Source organism: Sinocyclocheilus anshuiensis, unplaced genomic scaffold, assembly GCF_001515605.1.
Source record: "Sinocyclocheilus anshuiensis isolate Anshui unplaced genomic scaffold, SAMN03320099.WGS_v1.1 scaffold1874, whole genome shotgun sequence".
In the NCBI taxonomy this organism is placed as follows: Eukaryota; Metazoa; Chordata; class Actinopteri; order Cypriniformes; family Cyprinidae; genus Sinocyclocheilus; species Sinocyclocheilus anshuiensis.
In genome coordinates, this window is record NW_015546140.1 from 152,709 (window position 1) to 170,896 (window position 18,188).

Below are 18,188 nucleotides of genomic sequence, written 5' to 3' on the forward strand. Positions count from 1 at the left end.
GAGCCACCACTGTAGGGGTCTCATGTACAGCAGGCCAAAAGGTATCAAAGTGGATGCAGCTGCCATCAGACCCAGCAATTTATGAAACTGCTTGACAGTGAGTGACCGGCCTTCTCTCACTCTCGCGACTGCCATGAGGCTCGACTCGATCCATGCAGGAGAAAAATGTGCCTGCATCGTGGTCGAATCCCACACCATGCCCAGATAAGTGGTCATCTGTAATTGAGAAAGCACACTTTTCTTGGTCTTTCAGTCTTAACCCCAGCTCTTTCATGTGGGCAAGAACAACATCTCAGTGCCAAACCGCTGTCTGCTCCAATTGAACTAATATCAACCTATCATCGATGTAATTCAGTATGCGGATGCCCTGGAGTCGCAGCAGAGCCAGAGCAGCATCCACACACTTTGTAAAAGAGGCGGGCTGAGAATGGCCGAGCCCACGATCTTGAGACCTCAGCATGGAGATCGGGGAAAAAAGGCAGGCTCCGGCGTGGAGGTCTGGTCCACAGAAAACGCTCATTTAATTTGCTTTTCTGCAGCTCAGTCTGTTCCTCGGCGGGCCACTCAATGTTTAATTTGGCTACCGCACGAGTCACCACCTCCAAAAGCTCCTCATATTGGGGCGAATGAGGCGCATCCTCTACGCTCTCCACATCGACCTCCTTGGAGGAAGAGAGGTGCAGCGTCGAGCCCTCTGTCCGGGGGGAAGAAACCGCAGAGCGGGCTTCCGATCCTAGAGAGGGGGCGCCGGATCTAGCAGGTGGGGACTGAGCCTGGCCAAAAACTCTCTATATCTGCTTCACCACCTCCATTTTCCGGGCCTCGGCCCCTGTCTCGACAGGATGTCTGCTCCCATATTGAGATGCCCAGGAATGTGCACTGCTCTCAGCGAGAGGAATTTGCCCTGGGACCACACATGGATCTGGTGCGCCAGCTTGTACAAGGGTCGCGAACGCAGACCTCCCTTGTGGTTGATGTAAGAGACCACTGCTGTGTTGCCGGTGTACACTCATTCTGTTTCTCAGCGGGCCACTCAATGTTTAATTTGGCTACCGCACGAGTCACCACCTCCAAAAGCTCCTCATATTGGGGCGAATGAGGCGCATCCTCTACGCTCTCCACATCGACCTCCTTGGAGGAAGAGAGGTGCAGCGTCGAGCCCTCTGTCCGGGGGGAAGAAACCGCGGAGCGGGCTTCCGATCCCAGAGAGGGGGCGCTGGATCTAGCAGGTGAGGAAGGAGATAGGGACTCGCCCGTCTCCATTCCCTCCGCCAGATCCGCTTGCGAACCCCACGAGTGCAGCTGCCACTCCACCTCGGCGGAAGCGGGGCCAGCACCGCGGGGAACGCAGGTGAAGGCTCCCTCCTCAAAGAGAGCATTCCGGGAGCGAAGCGTACGCAGGGGAAGCCGCTCACAATGCGGGCAGTCGGCTCCCTCGAGAGCATGCTTCGCTCCCAAGCAGACCACGCACAGACTGTGTGTATCCCCGCTCGTAATATAACGCGGGCAGGGAGGAACACACATTCTGAAACGCGATCTGCTATCGCCCTTATGCTTTGTCTTAGCACTTGCTTAAGACATATTGGAGCTTATTGTGGACAAACAACATCAAATAAGACTCACAAAAACAGAATGAACGTATACACACACAGAGCGCTAGCTGAATGACAGAAAGCTGATGCCGGTTCCACCTCACGTGCTTTTATAGCTTCCTGGTCGCTACGTCACCTGCCTATGACGTCTCGCCCTTCCATTGGACTGATTACACATGTGATTCAGAGCGTGGTCACGCTGGGGGACCTCCTTGGAGGAAGAGAGGTGCAGCGTCGAGCCCTCTGTCCGGGGGGAAGAAACCGCGGAGCGGGCTTCCGATCCCAGAGAGGGGGCGCTGGATCTAGCAGGTGAGGAAGGAGATAGGGACTCGCCCGTCTCCATTCCCTCCGCCAGATCCGCTTGCGAACCCCACGAGTGCAGCTGCCACTCCACCTCGGCGGAAGCGGGGCCAGCACCGCGGGGAACGCAGGTGAAGGCTCCCTCCTCAAAGAGAGCATTCCGGGAGCGAAGCGTACGCAGGGGAAGCCGCTCACAATGCGGGCAGTCGGCTCCCTCGAGAGCATGCTTCGCTCCCAAGCAGACCACGCACAGACTGTGTGTATCCCCGCTCTTAATGTAATGCGGGCAGGGAGGAACACACAATCTGAAAAGTGATCTGCTATCGCCCTTATGCTTTGTCTTAGCAGTTGCTTTAGAGATAGTGGAGCTTATTGTGGACCAAATAACATCAAATAAGAATCACAGGACAGACTGAACGTATACACACACACAGAGCGCTTGCTGAATGACAGAAAGCTGACTCCGGCTCTGCCGCACGTGCTTTTAAGCTTCCTGGTCGATGACGTCACCCGGCCGTGACGTCTCGCCCTTCCATTGGACTGATTACACATGTGATTCAGAGCGTGGTCACGCTGGGGGCATTCTCATAGCGTCTTCAGACACAGCTCAAGTTCCTGAAGGGGAACTGTTTTCTGCTTTCTCGTTATGGGGTATTAGGATGTTATGTAAACTAAACATGATCATGTGGTCACATTAAAGTAAGGTTAAGAACAAATGCATGTGTGTACATTTACAAACAGAGGGACACTGCCTCACATCAGGAAACAGAAACACGTCCTAACAGAAACAGAAAACAATGCCAGTGTAGCTCATGAAAAAGCACATTCATTTAGGACATAGTGCTTGTGTTATGTGTTTTAAGTATAATCAAACCCTTAACACACAATGAACTCAATTAATTATTTAATTAATTAATTGATTTATGTAATTATTTAATCGTTTTCATTAGAGCTGTCTATAAAAACCAGCAGGCAAGAGTAGTGAAGGAGAAGGTGAAGGGGGTGGATTTAATTCTATCGTAAACTCATTTTGTTATTTTTAAGGTATGATGTGATTTGTAGGTTGCAAGTACTGAATGTTTTTACACATTTTTTTTAAACTATATAGCCATCTGTGTCAAAGTGAAGTTATCTTTTGTTTAACCCACAACATCTGGCCCTGAATTCTTTATTTTTTATAGTAAAATGTTGTGGGATTTCATGTCACATGATTAACTGGGCAACCAGAAGTGGTTCATAGGTTCACTTTGAGACCAACACCCCCTAGTGGTGAACCATCGGAGTTTCAGAACAGTGTGACGTAACGAAGCTTCGTTTGCTAAAATCACGTGACCTGGCCGGTTTTATACGTGCTCCGAAACACTGCTTTGAAACAAAAGATTCACAAATGTTTCAAAGCTTCGTGAAACAGTGTTTCAAACACGCCCATCACTAGTTTCCAGTCTTCATCCTGCTTGCCAGCTATGTTAACCAGTACCTGCAAAGACAAAATAAATGTTTCCATTTCAGCTAAGTGTCCAAGACTTTACCTGAACTTCATACTTACCTGCTTGCATCGTTTTTTCTGAACTGTCTGTCAATAAAGATATAGTTGTTGATGTTACTGCGGTGTCAGTCTCTTGGTCTTCACATTACATGGATTTTGAGTCTTCACGGCTGGCTTGTAAGCCACAACAATAAGGGAGGGTTCAGTATTAGTAGACTGCTAGATTAGGGTTAAGGTTAATAGAACAAGTTGACATGTATTTGCAAAGTTACTTAGTAGAATGTCTAAAGTATACTATCAAAATAACGTTACCAAAAATATATACATAGAAGAACCAAAAGCAAGTCTCAAAATAACAATGCTCTGGATTGTGGAGAAGGAGAGCATAGGAACGGTTTCTGTCCTATCGCAGGTGAATTTAAGCAGGATTAATGAACTAAGACCAGTACCTGGAAAACCACCAGCCCATAACACCACACTAGTGAAAAATAAATATACTAAAATGTATTTGTTATACACTAATTTCATGGCAAGTATATTACAAATACTTTTACATATTTATGTACCTCATAAAAATCCCCTGCAATTGTACATTTACCCCCAGTTTCACAGTGTAACGGAGAAGGCGTCGTGACAACGGTGTGGGAATCCACTCTCAGGCTTTTATTGTAGAGCGTAGTCAAACAGGCAGGGTCAAACACCAGAGTTACAGTACATACAAGTCAATCCAAAAGAGTAATTCACAAAACAGGCGAAGGTCAGGGCAGGCAGCTAACAATCATAAAACAGATAAATAGTCCAAGATCAAAACACTAGTGATGTTACATATGACACTGAAGCTTCAAAGCACGTATCGGGTAAGCAGCGCAATTTCTCATGAAGCTCTGTGCCGGAGTGCGTATTGTTTTCAGAGAATAACGTGATCAGCAGAAAATGAAGCCTCACTATCTGTCCAATCACGTGCGCGTGTCGGAATGTTCAAAACCCCAGATCTTACTTTACGAGTAAGTTTTCATTCAGACTTATTCAATTACATTTTTAAATACCCAGCCATACAAGTAATATGAAGAATAAAAAGTTCAAAAAATTTTTGCCATATGCAATTCATATGTGTACATTATTCTTCTATTACATCATATTGATATTCATATTGGCCACAGTTTAATGGGTAAATTATTTTATCAGAGAGAGAATTTTAACAAACACACACACACACACAAACACACACACACACACACACACACACACACACACACACACACACACACACACACACACACAAACACAAACACAAACACAAACACACCCACACACACACACTATTGTCACAGGCTTTTGGCTGCTATATTTTTTATTGACCACCAGATGGCGCTATTTTTGATACTCGCGAAGCTTTGAATCTTTTCCTGAAACAGTCAGAGGAAAGCCTCTGTGTTTCATGAGGCTTCATTTGCCCATCACTACAAAACACTCAAAGACAAGGAAGGGAATGAAACTCGGGGAAAACAGGAGAACGTCACAGGCTAAGCAATCACCAGCGAAGTGTTCAAGCGTGTGTGCATATTTTAAAGTCCTTCTAATGTGAGACAGCTGTGAACTGATGATGAGATCTAATAATAGACAGGTGACGCAACAGATGATGAGTTCGGCAAAGGATTATGGGGGATGTAGTCCAGGGTGAATGGCAAAAGTCAGGGATGGAGTGCCCACTGGTGGAGCTCATGGGGACTGCAGTTGGTGATCGAGACACACAGACGAGGCTTAAACTAGTCCCAGACTAAAATGCATGTTTGAGCTGTTTCAACTGAAAATATCTTGCTCTGACATATCTTAAAATATGTCAGTGTCATTTTTCTGTCAAGATGCACACCTGTAATGTTTTCTTCTAAGGCATTTTTTTTTAAGTTGCTTAAATATCTTAATTTAACTAAGGTCTAATCCTGGTTTAAGCTAAGCCCCGTTTGTGAAACCGAGCCTTAGTATACTAAACTGGTATAAACTGGCTAAACTGGAACAACTAATTTTGTACTTAATGCACATTAATTGTGTGAAAGTAGTGCTGAAGTCCAACTAAAAATATACTGAGGACTATTTGACTGTGCTAAAGTGGAGCTATTGCAAGTATACTTCAGGAACACTTTAAATATATTGAGCTGAGTTAAACACACAATCGTCTTCTCTATTGTGACATATAACTGAGTGAAACGGCTTCTTAAACAAGAAAAAACGTAGGATGGGACTTGGTTATGTCCTTCGGAATTTGACTGGATCACTGTTGTTGGCTGATTGCGATCATGAGCTCATACACCCCTGGCCGATTTTCCAGGTTTCCATAAATGTCCATGAAAAACAAAACCAATATAGACTGTGGAAAAGCTGCTCCTTCTATGCAGACTCATAAGTTTTCATGTTGTGGCCTTCAGTCGCTCACTATGTCCTGCACTGTGTTTTCTGTTTGTGCAGTTTACTCTCCAGTAGCATGTTGACAGAACAACTTTATTTCATTGAAACACTGAACACTTTTTATTAAAGTTCATTTATTAAGTAACATGGACAACAGAGGGTTCTGTTAAACAGTGAAAGCTGATTTTCGCTGTAAAGTCAAGAGTCACTGAATCACTTCTCTAGGAGGAAGCAGCAAGCCATGACACACTTTGAGGTTTCTTTGGCCTGTCTTTGCTCAGTAGGAGCAATACATGCAGAAGAATTCAGATGTGTCAGTGATGAGATGTGCCATAAAAGACATGAGGAGCGGAAGCTCTGTAAGCACCTCCTTCTCTACAGAATGGGTGTCAGTGTTGATCTGTGAAGACAGCAGCGTTCATTGTTTCACTGAGGATCATCTCATCTGGACAGGGATCATGGCCTACCAGTTCAAACTGGCTGAAAAACTGCTCATACTCAATGAACGGGGTCAAGGAGTGCTGATCAGGATGAACCACATTAAAAAGGTGAGAGGAAAATGGATTCTTGTAATACAGAAAATATGAGATCTAATGAGATCTAATGAGTAATATAGGAATATAGGCAGGGCTGAATTTTGTTTGTTTGAACTCGCAGTGAATATGTGATTGATTCACGACAGACTGAACTCAGTTAACCGCTTTGTTTGTTGAGTTGTTTGCACATCCAAACGATGCTCAAATCGGGAAAAAAATAGTGTTTATTATTCAGATGGGATTTGAAAGTACACTATTTTACTCAGAGGGCTTTTAAAAGTATGATTTATGTATTGTATTTTGTCATGTTTTCAGAAGAAAGTATGTTCTGTCTCAATTTTGTAGAGAAAGAGGAAGTGCACACAGGAAATGCACAGGACCTGTCAGGCCTCTCTGTAAACCACATCTCTCTCACACACTTGCTGCAAACAGGCTGCACTTCCTGTCTGTCTCAGAAACCAGTGTTACACAGAGTCATGGCAGAGCTCCTACTGGACTAATCCACTGTCTAGACTCATGTGAGCGTTATAGTGCAATAAATCAGTAGATAAATCCTCTGACCTACCCTAACGGCACGAGTTTCTGTGTTGGACGTTCCACTTTTCTCTGTGTCTTTGCACTGCCTCTACAGTGACATGTGCTGTGAAGGCCAAACATAATGCAGGCCTCTACATACTGTTAGAAATCATATTTATGCTTTATGCTTTACATCCACAATGTGCACTTCAGAATGTCTCAAGTCGAGTCGAATGCACTCTATGACGTACATCATTTTTCGAAAACCCTTTTTTTCCGAACACGTCCAAGTCCGTTCATCTGATTATCATGAAAATCACATCATCTTCAGGCAACGCAGAACAGAAGTTATTGAATTCAGTCAAAATGTTGTTCTCAATCAACACGCAAATGAATTTGACAAAGAGCAAACTAATTTGTCATCAAAACTCATTGCTGTATCATTATGAAACCTTGTGGCTTCTGCTAATAGTTTTTGATTAATTTGGCCTATTGTAAATGATACTGGTCTTTGAGCCATACAGAGAACAATGATGCCAGGTATGGTCAGACTTTTCAATTGGATTCAGATCATCTTCAGAGCATGCCAGCAAAAGTTATGGATTTTGTGTAATAAATGTACCAAACCATGATCACTTAACACATCAGTGTAGTTGATAGATCTGAGGCTGTGTCTCTGCAACCGTTAGGTATATTGAGACCAAACTGTGTGTGTCATTGTCACGCCACGCTGACCACACCATATCAATCAGGTCACAGCGCCACCTACTGATCAAAAGTGATAAGCACTTAAATCACATTACAGGTGATGGTATTTAGGATCTTTTTAACCATTTTGCCAAAAACCTACAAATGTCTTTAATTTCTCATTTTTGCTGATGATGTGCTTGAGCCTGATGACTGCTGTTTGCAGATATGTTTAGTAATAATAATAATTGTATTAACATTTAAATCTATAAAGAGGATAGATAAAAATGAGGATCTGTGCGTAGTCACTGTAAGAGCAGAGCACCCATGCTTTCCTGGGTCATCATTTAACATCAAGGGGCATGACTGTTTTTTGGCTGGTTTGGCGTTCAGTATTTTATGTGATTTTGCATTCTGGGTTTTGGGTCATATATACGTTTTTTTTTTCAGGTATGCACAGACTCAAAGCGAAGACCATCATACTTCACTGAAAAAAGCATGGAGTCTTCTGTAAAATACATCAACAGAAAATTCCCCAACATTGACATCAGGGGTGGCAGTGTGAGTATTCACAGATAAAACGTGATTCCTTGTTGTCTTTGTTCTTGGCTCAGATGTTGAATATTTAATTTCCCCTTTCTACAGCAACATCTGAGCAGTGTACAGAAGCAGAAGTCAGCTGTGTTGGAGGGCCTGCACAGTTACTACGAGTCCTTCATCGATGTCATGGATTTCAGGGTAAGAATGTCAGCGGATTAAACTCCTTGTCAACTTAAGTTCATTTGGTGGCCATCTTGTTAATATTACCACCAGACAGCAGTTTCTAGTTATGCAAGTACAACTTAATCTACTTGAATTGAGGAAGACAAATCTTTACAACTGTTTGCAAAAATTAGTCAATTAAAAAAAAATTCAATAACATGCCAACTCAGCAATGCAAGCTTCATTTGTGAGTTGCTTTAGATACAGGTGTGCAATGTCTTTATTAAACTGAACACAAAGTGTTCACTACCTTCTTCCACCACTGCTCAGATATGTATATCACTTTTTGCATAATTGTGAATAAGATGCTATTTGCTGGTATCTAGATGGACACTAAAAACAAGTAGCAATGACCAAAAACCAGCGAGGAAAATCTTTCAATATTACTGGAGTTAAACCTAAAAAGGTCCCACTTTAGCACTTTATTCGGGCATTTCTGAGGAAAAATGTTGATACATTTGTTGACAAATTGTTTGAGGCTTATGGCATTGTGCCTTAAAATAAGAGTTCAAAAAGTGTTTTGAAGAGCCACCAGATTCCAAATTTGAACGTTAACTTTCACATGAACTAATGCTTTACTAACAATGCATTTCTAACACAACTTGGTATATGTAATGTGATTGATATATAGTTTCTTTATATTTTCATTATTCTTTAGGACCATGTTTATGAGTTGCTCAACACAATAGATGCCTGCCAGTGCTACTTTGACATAGTAAGTACGACTCTTGAAGAGAGGAAAGAAAATCAAAGGAGAGGCAGAGATGGTTTTACATTAATCTGTGGTCATAATCCATTTCAGGCTGTAAATTTTGACCTCACCAAGAACTATCTGGACCTTATCGTGACCTACGCCTCAGTCATTTACATGCTGTCCCGTATTGATGACAAGAAGGCAATTGTCGGAATGTATAACTGTGCATTTGAGTTCTGCAATGGAAACAGGTAACAGATTTTTAGACACAGTCACGGTGCTTTTGGACAGTTATATGTGCAAACACTCATAACAGTTCATAAGTATTTCACAATTTGGAGGGAAACAAACTCACACAATTTCATAATTTTCCTATTTGGCACATTGGCACATCTCGTTGTCATTTGTGTTTGTACGATCTGCTCACGTGATCCTCTGAGGGCTACTGGAGGTTTGGTGGTGACTTTTTATTCCTACAAATCATACGTTTTCATATAAAATCGCCAACTTGTGCAATACTTACATATTGTCATAAGATTGGGCTGAACATAATGTACATTTAATATCAATATTAATCTGCAATTACATGTGATTTCAATATGATGTGATGTCAGAACATTTGCTCAATTGATCATTTAAAAAAAATTTAGTAAATGTACATTTTATAGTAAATGGCTTTTCCTGGTTTATGTATCTTTATGTATTCTCACAGTCATTGTGTAAACATAAATATACACACATTTACATTTAAGCAACAGAAACAAGTGACTTGTATTCAATATCTTGTAGGTGATTCTCATCCCCAGGACATTGTCTTATCACTCTTTTTTGGTCTCATTAATGTTCAGTTTAATTCAAATCTGCATGCTATTACATTCTGAAAAAAATTTGTTTTATTTTCGCACAGCCGAATGTGAAACAGATTCATATAGTTAGAGACAGATCATTGCTTTACTTCAAGACTAGATGCAAAACGCCAACTTTTATATTCTTGTAGGAATATTATTATGACTACAATCAATCAAGTACTCTTATAGAATCATGTCGATTATTTATATCTAACCAGCCAAATACATCCATTACTGGCTGGAGATTTTATTGGCTTGTATCTCTCTGTTGAGTCAGCCAACAGTCCTTGGCTCAAAACCATAATACAAATGCAGAAAGATTTATGTGAGGGCAATAGAATACGTCAGAAATATATAATAATACACTGGATGATTGTGTGTGTTATAACTCTATGCAGTGATCCCTCATTTCCTCGACTTGGTCAGATGTTTATTGAATACGACCATCCCTGGAAAAAACTTTCAGAGGAGTTTGGACCCCACACCAAGGTCAGTCCCCTATAGATACACCAGACATTTGTATATACAAAATAAAATTCTTATGATATGCAAAATCAGCGTCGGTCTTATTATATTCTAGTGTTTGGCACGTACCACTCAGTTTCTGTTTGCTGTGCAGCCATATTAAAGAGAAATGAAACCCTAGTGAATATTGGATAGATAAGTCTTCAGACTTAGACAAAAGCTGAAGTGTAGTCATTCTAGTCTGTGACTGATTCAGTTAATTATGTGGATGTCTGTGTTGTTGGTCAGTCTGTGACAGGGGCTCTCCTCTCGCTGCGCATGGTGTATCCGCGGAGGAATCTGTCTGCTGATCAGTGGCGCAGCGCTCAGCTCTTGTCTCTGCTGGCGTCCCCTGCTGCCATGCTCAGCCCTACGTGCTGTGACACCGTACGTACACCAGTTATCAGTTCAGCTGTATGGCTGTTTGATTATACAATGCCACTGCAGTCCATGATGTATCAGTATACAGTTTGTGTAAAGGACTAACACTGAGCATTGTTTCTAGATGGCTTGTGAGTATCTGTCCATGGAGGTGATGGAGCGCTGGATCCTCAGTGAGTATCTGTTAAATACGAGGAGACATGCACTTTCAGTACAATCTTTACCTAAGATCACGCTACACTAGCTGTCAGGCCGAGAGAGAGAGGGAGGTGAAGTTAGATGGAAATGAAAATGAATTATTGTGCAAATGACTCACCAGAAGAATGCAGTCTCTCATTTAGAATAATATGTATTAATTAGAGTAAGGTTAAGAACTAATTCATGTGCAAATGTGAATCTGGTGGAAATGCTTTGTGAGACGTTTTTAAGGACAAATCATCCACACGTTTATTAGTGAATGAGACTTGATGATGGCTCTCATATGTGACCACAAAACCAGTCATAAGGGTCAATTCTTTTAAATTTCGAAAAAATGTAGATTTATATAAAAAATAAGATTTATACATCATCTGAAAGCTGAATAAATAATATTTCCATTGATGTATGGTTTGTTAGGATCGGACAATATTTGGCTGAGATACAACTATTTGAAAATCTGGAATCTGAGGGTGCAAAAAAATCTAAATATTGAGAAAATCATCTTTAAAGTTGTTCAAATGAAGTTCTTAGCAATGCATATTACTAATAAAAAATGAAGTTTTGATATATTTACGGTAAGAAATTTACAAAATATCTTCATGGAACATGATCTTTACTTAATATCCTAATGATTTTTGGCATAAAAGAAAAATCTATAATTTTGACCCATACAATGTATTGTTGGCTATTGCTACAAATATACCCCAGCGACTTAACACTGCTTTTGTGCTGCAGGGTCACATATGATGGTTGATATTTTAATGATCTTTTATAGACCTCTGAATGATTCTTCATTCTGACTCTTTCTCTGAATTAAATTGATTTGTTTACGTCAGTGAAACTCTACTCCCCACAGGAGACAATCACAACAGAGAAATGGAAATCTGACTATGTTAATGCGTTAATGAAAAACCATTTTAATGATAATATGAGCCTCAAAACTGTAATACTGTAGTAGATTGAGTTTTGTGGCTCTCAGTGCCCCCAAATATCTGTAAATGACCTGCTGGTTATAAACTTGGATGTAACCAAATGGATGCTTCCATTAATAGACGCCCCAGATGAGGTGCATAGAGAGTTATTTTCCTAATGTTCATGTGAATGAATGTATGAATGAAAGACAGTACATTTGCACTGATATGCTGTTATCTTGTGGTTGTCAGTTGGCTTCCTGTTGTGCCATAGCAGTCTAAACGCCAATGCAGACTCTCAGAATCTGTGGAAGATGGCCCTGCGTAACGGCCTGTACCTCACAGTCATCAGAGACGAGATTCTCAACATACACAAGCTCTCCGAGGACTTCTTCGACAGTCTCAAAGGGTAACAGGTGCATGCAGTACACACATGTATCAACAGCCTGACATCAAGATTTTGATGTATCACAGAATTATTTCTTATAATGTACACAGTTTATCTTCACTGTTGTTTACAGGTACAGTAAGCGCATTCCCGACATCAAAGAATGTAAAGAGTATGTCATCATTAACTGGTGAGCATCTTAACTATTTCAAATGTCCCAAATGGGCATCGAGCTTTTGTCAGACTCCAGACTGCAGACTGCAGACTAAATGTTCACCCTTCTCACGGGTTTTTCAGCGGGGCATTACGGAGAGAGAAGCGCAACTTCCTGAGAAATGCCCTGAAGGAACTTACCAAAGTTTTGGAGGATGAACCTGCTTTGCTTGGACCCAAGGTTTCAACTGTTCTTTTACTTTACTATTACTATTATTATTGATAGTCGTACTTATTTTATTTTTTTTGCTATATTAAATGCGAATAAATTGTAATAATGTAGAGTGGTAAGACATCTCTGAGGCATGAACTGTATATGCGCCCGCTCTAGGCTTTGTTTGTGTTCATGGCGCTGTCGTTCTCCCGAGACGAAGTGCTCTGGCTTGTGCGTCATGCTGAGAACATCCCCAAAACCAAGACCCCGGAGGACTACGCAGACTCGTAAGTTTCACTGAGCTACAGGACGTGAGCATTCAACACATCTGTAACATACTGTATGTGACCTTCTCCATTAATTTCATCTATTCACCTCATTTTAATTTACCAACAAACCTAACGTTTTGTTTTTGAACAAACGTTTCTGATCATCATGGAAATATCAATAAAAGGACAGCAGAGTGACAGACTGAACATTAGACGTTAATTCTAAGATCTTTACATCATGATCTGAGTGTTATTAAGGGTTATTATGTGTCAGTACTGTGTCAGTATTTGAGATTCATTATTTAACTAAAACACTATCAATGTATTTTCTTTTTAAAGTAGTCAAAAGTGCCTCTAACTGAAGAATCACATTTGTATATTATGTTTGCTATGAAGGCTGCTATTACGTTTTCCAAAATTAAAAGTGAAGCACTGGTGACTTTGTAAACTTGGAAAGACTATTATGGTAATATTTACTTTCCGGTAACACTTTAGAATAGGGAACACTTATTCACTCTTAACTTTTCCCTCAATAAATTAATAATTTGCTGCTTATTAATAGTTAGTAAGGTAGTTGTTAAGTTTAGATATAGGGTAGGATTAGGGATGTAGAATAAGGTCATGTAGAATATACTGTATGTGCTTAATTAGTACTAATAAATGGCTAATATTATAGTAATATGCATGCTAATATGCAACTAGTTAAGATACCCTAAAATAAAGTGTTACCCACTTTCCTAGATTGTTGTGTGAATTGCACACACACACACACACGAACCTTTCATATGTTCACATGCTCAATGTTTTTGTTGTACAGCCAGATGGCAGAGCTCCTCTACTACATGGAAAAGCTGCGCACTCTGTTGGCTCAACACAGATATGTTATACAACGCTACCATCTGCAGTACTTGTCACAGTATGATGCTCTAGCGCTGAACGACACCATTCAGGTACTCCGGCACACGGCAATGCTCACTGAAGCGCATTTCTATAAGAAGGTTTGCAGTTGTGCTTAATTTTCTATCTTCTCATTTCAGGGTATGTACGTCTGTCCGGAGGAAGAATCCGTTCTTATGTCGTCGTTTGTCTCAACTCTGTCCGCACTGAGTCTCAAGCACTGTGAGTTGCCTTTCAGTTTTCTCTTCACAGGCTGTGTACTCTGTGCATACTCGCCCAGGTAGCAGCAGTACAAGGTTTTTAGTTAGTGTTGTGACTGCTTAATTGGGCTGGATTTGTTTGGGATTGTAAACTCTGAAATTAGAGTTTGTTCTACTAGCTTTGTGTGACTGCCCACCAACTGGTCAAAAGACAAACTTGAAGGCAAAAGTTTTTTGTTTTTTTTTATATTAATAATATTGTGGGTTTGTTTGTGTGGTTTAAGGTACAGTTCATATTTGAGAAATAGGTATGATATGATTTAAGTACATATTGTTCAACTGCCATCTTTCAGCATCTTTGATAAAATGTGTAGCAGGAATTCAAATCCAGTTGTTACATACAGATTTATTTTCTTAATATTCGTTGGTGGTCTTTTTTATACAGTGGATGCAGGAGAAGAGTTTGATCTGAAACCATTCAGACTGGACTGGTTAAGATTGCAGGTACGGCTTAAGCAAAACTGAATTAATTTGAAGCCTAAATAAGAAAAGAAAAGAAAATAGGCCAAAATAGGAAGACCTTTGGACACACACTTTTATTCATTTACTGTGGTTGAAGTTGAAGTTTCCTGAATAATTTTTAAATGAAAATATGAGGGGAACTTGTTCATCGAATCAATTAGATCTCACATATTTATACAGCAGGAACATGCTTACCTCACTGCCATTTTTCGGTTTCCCTCCACTTTTTTAAAACATATGTATTGTTAATACTAAATGTTGAACCATATTTCTTTATTCAATGTATAGCACACCAAATTGACCTATGTCACCCACTGGGAAATCACAGCACTAGTTCTTAACCAAGCTAGAACAATGTTCCAGATTGGAGTTTGTGGTTTTGTGTTTCTTTATTAGTAGTAGTAGTAATAGTAGTAGTAGTATCATTATTATTATTTTAGCGATTTATTTGGTCATTTTATTTTAAAACTTAGTCATTCTTTTAATTTTACACATAATTTCTAGCATAGACTACACAGATGTATTCACTATGTTTGTTTTCATTGTTTTCGTCAATCTGGACACTTGGAGGACAACATCGGGTAGGATGGAATAACGAGTTGTTGTTGTTGTTGTTTTCAGTAAAATAAAGAAAATTACATCTTAATTGATTATTCAAAAAAATTATCGGCCAGTTAATCAATTAGCAAACTAATCTTTACTTGCAGCCACATTTTGTGTAAGAATGTCTGCCAATTGAATACATGCATTTAGTACACACTCAAGACACTCAATCTCAATAGTCCATCAAAAGTTATGGCAACCATTCCAGATCTGATGACCCAATGTGTTTGCATTCTTCAGGTGTACACCAGTGCTGGTAAAGCTGCTCTGGCACTGAAGGACTACCCTGATCTTGCCAAGGTCATGAACATGGCCCAGTTTCACACTAGGATGATGGACAACGTGAATGAACTCCTCTGTGAGACAGCTGATCTCTCTATTCTCTGGTGAGTCACTTCTGAGTGATTGAGTGAAGCTGTGACATCAATACAGATGCACATTTATGTTGTGTGGTGTAAGGGTCATCCACGCATGTTAAGAATGAATATGACAATAAAAAATAGAAATTCTGCGATTTCTTTTTTTGCAGATTTCTTTTTTTTTGTATAAAGACATTATCCTGGCTGCTTTTTACCATATAATAAAAGTGAATAAGGACTATCAATCTCAAAAATGACAAAAAAGCACATCAAATTATCATAACAGTTTCCACATGATTCACGCTCTCCATTTCGAGTCTTCTAAAATCATGTGATAGGCTTGTGTGACATCTATTTGGTTTTTCATAGATAATCTTCCCCTCTCCAGAAGCTTTGAAATAGAGTACAAAAGTTGTATTAACTGCACAAATGCCACATCGACACCATTTGATGTCATTGACCCCAAACTGTGTTAGTTCTTGCATGTTTCCATTGATGTTGATGACGTTTCAGAGCTATACGATTCAAAAGCTAATCAGAGGAGGAGATTTGGACTAATGGTTTGTCACACAGAAGATCATATTGAGACCATGAATACAGAGTCCTCAGTCCTTTATTATGATGAAATGTGTGGCCAGGATATTAATCAAAAATGCACCTTGTTGAAGTTTGCATCTTCTGTGAGTCTTAAAAAATGTAAATGGACAAGAGATGCATACAGCTTAGAGATCCAGACATTTCTTTTGAGTTGACGTGCCTGTAATGTTTCAGTTTCCACGCGCGTGTGTTTGAGAAGCTGTTCTCTCAGAGCAGTGAGGATGTGTCCATGCAGCGCTACCTCACGGCTTTCCCAGTCATCTGTTCACACTTCAGTCAGTGTCTCCATCCGCTCTGTCCAGAGGAGGTCAGTACTGTTAACCTGGCTCGCCAATGTTTTAGATTTTCTCTATAAGTATATAAGTAAGCTTGATCGGAGTTCTTGTGGGGAGAAGAATTTATTGACGTTAGTAGTGTAGCACAGTTCTTCAGCAGCGATGTTAGCTTGTCTGCCTTCAGATAATCTTAGCTCAGAGTTTTGTCAAACAATAGATACTATACTGACATCCCACTCTAGATCCTGCAAGTCATTTGGCCATAAGAGTCGTCTGAGAGTCAGTCAAATGCATCTGACTGAAGATAACTGAAATACATATACTTAACCAGCATATCATTCATAATGTCAGTACTGGGTCGATTTCCTAGTTATCGTGACCACAGTTTTCTATCTATTATTGCCCTCAGACTGTCCAGGTGTCCATCTGCACCAAGCATCTTTAATTCTGGACTTTGTGTTAAGAACCTAAAGGTCCATTAAAATGTGTTGTCTTGTATCTCGCAGCTGATTTGTTGAATGATTGTTCTAATGGCCAAAAAGTGGGGTTTTAAGTAAATTCTACCATAGAAAGTAAAAACTGAAACACTATTTGCGCTACTACTAAGTGATGTTCTGTCATATGTTTCTTGTTAAATGCATGTGTGCGCGTGGACTAGACTGAGGAAATAGAGAATCAAAGCTTGAAGCTGTGTGTGAGCTTTCTGGAGGAGATTTCCCGACAGACGTGTACGGTTGTGCTGGAGATATGTGCTGAACAGTGTAACCTACATGAGAAGGTACATTACACTGTTACTTCAAACACAGTGAACTAGATGATTCAGTGTGACGTAAAGGCATGAGGATCAACCAACATAAAACGTACATTTTTAAAACTGTGTTTTAGTTACTGCCCAAACACAGTGCCGAGACCATCAGTACAGCACGCAACAAAAAACTGAAGAAGTCATTACCAAAGAAAGGAGACATGCCTAAAGTGAAACCAGGGGCAGAAAGCCTCAGGAAGGACAGAGCCATCGTCACAAAGTACGTAACATCTCATAGCATCATTATAGCTAGCTGTAGATATGAGATCTCACTGGCTCTCTTGTTTTGTAGTCTGGATAAGATGCACCAGGCGCTGACAGAACTGTGTGCTTCCTACAGTATCTGCGCTGATTTCACCGTGTTCAAACACATCATTGTACCTGCTGAGTTCCTGCTCTCACAGCTGGAGATAAGACTCAACAAGTATTGCTAATATTTAAAGTATTTACTAAGAAACTGAACTGTTTAGATCACAACACAAAATGAGTTTGTTGAAAATCCTCTCAGTTCCATGCTGTGTCTTAAAGGAATATCCTAAGCAAAAATTGAGGTTACTATGAAGCACTTAAATGTGTATTGTTTAAGCTGTAAAGCTGTTTACAGTCATTTTAGGGTTTTAGGTCTTAAGTCATCATGGCAACAGAGTTATACATTTGGACATGACTTTACACAGAAAAGTTGGTAACATTTTACTTGAAGGGATGTGCAGACTGACATGACACCTTCATAATCATGACATGACACATGTCATGAATATGAAGGAGGTTTTATGCATGTTTATGTTTTTTCAAACGAAAATCATGTTAACACGGATATCGTTCATGTCTTGTGGTTATTCTTTTGAAGTGGAATATTTTTTTTTTTACGGATTGGCCCCATTCACTTCCATTGTAGGTGCCTCACAATAATCTAGACTTTAGCTTTTTGAAAGTAATTTTGTGGTAATCAACATTATGCCACAAGGGCAAATGTGACCCTGGAGCACAAAACCAGTCATGAGGGTCAATTCTTTGAAATTGAGTTTTATACATCATCTGAAAGCTGAATAAATAGCTTTCCATTGATGTATGGTTTGTTAGGATAGGAC

The 18,188-nt window shown here is 40.2% G+C and overlaps 1 protein-coding gene across 1 annotated transcript in view; it reads left to right on the top strand.

Moving 5' to 3' along the window:
- The first annotated feature begins 6,180 nt into the window (after window positions 1-6,180).
- The window catches only part of LOC107701181 (nck-associated protein 1-like), a 19,766-nt gene continuing 7,758 nt past the window's right edge, over window positions 6,181-18,188 (top strand). The window contains exons 1-20 of the mRNA XM_016503152.1: window positions 6,181-6,329; window positions 7,971-8,081; window positions 8,166-8,258; window positions 8,941-8,997; window positions 9,085-9,227; window positions 10,223-10,313; window positions 10,578-10,715; window positions 10,834-10,882; window positions 12,071-12,227; window positions 12,340-12,396; window positions 12,504-12,600; window positions 12,751-12,860; window positions 13,660-13,792; window positions 13,880-13,961; window positions 14,385-14,443; window positions 15,305-15,450; window positions 16,195-16,327; window positions 16,954-17,073; window positions 17,181-17,320; window positions 17,393-17,524. Of these exons, the coding sequence (XP_016358638.1) occupies window positions 6,240-6,329; window positions 7,971-8,081; window positions 8,166-8,258; window positions 8,941-8,997; window positions 9,085-9,227; window positions 10,223-10,313; window positions 10,578-10,715; window positions 10,834-10,882; window positions 12,071-12,227; window positions 12,340-12,396; window positions 12,504-12,600; window positions 12,751-12,860; window positions 13,660-13,792; window positions 13,880-13,961; window positions 14,385-14,443; window positions 15,305-15,450; window positions 16,195-16,327; window positions 16,954-17,073; window positions 17,181-17,320; window positions 17,393-17,524 (2,138 nt within the window). The 5' untranslated portion in view covers window positions 6,181-6,239. The remainder of the gene's footprint in view (window positions 6,330-7,970; window positions 8,082-8,165; window positions 8,259-8,940; window positions 8,998-9,084; window positions 9,228-10,222; window positions 10,314-10,577; window positions 10,716-10,833; window positions 10,883-12,070; window positions 12,228-12,339; window positions 12,397-12,503; window positions 12,601-12,750; window positions 12,861-13,659; window positions 13,793-13,879; window positions 13,962-14,384; window positions 14,444-15,304; window positions 15,451-16,194; window positions 16,328-16,953; window positions 17,074-17,180; window positions 17,321-17,392; window positions 17,525-18,188) is intronic.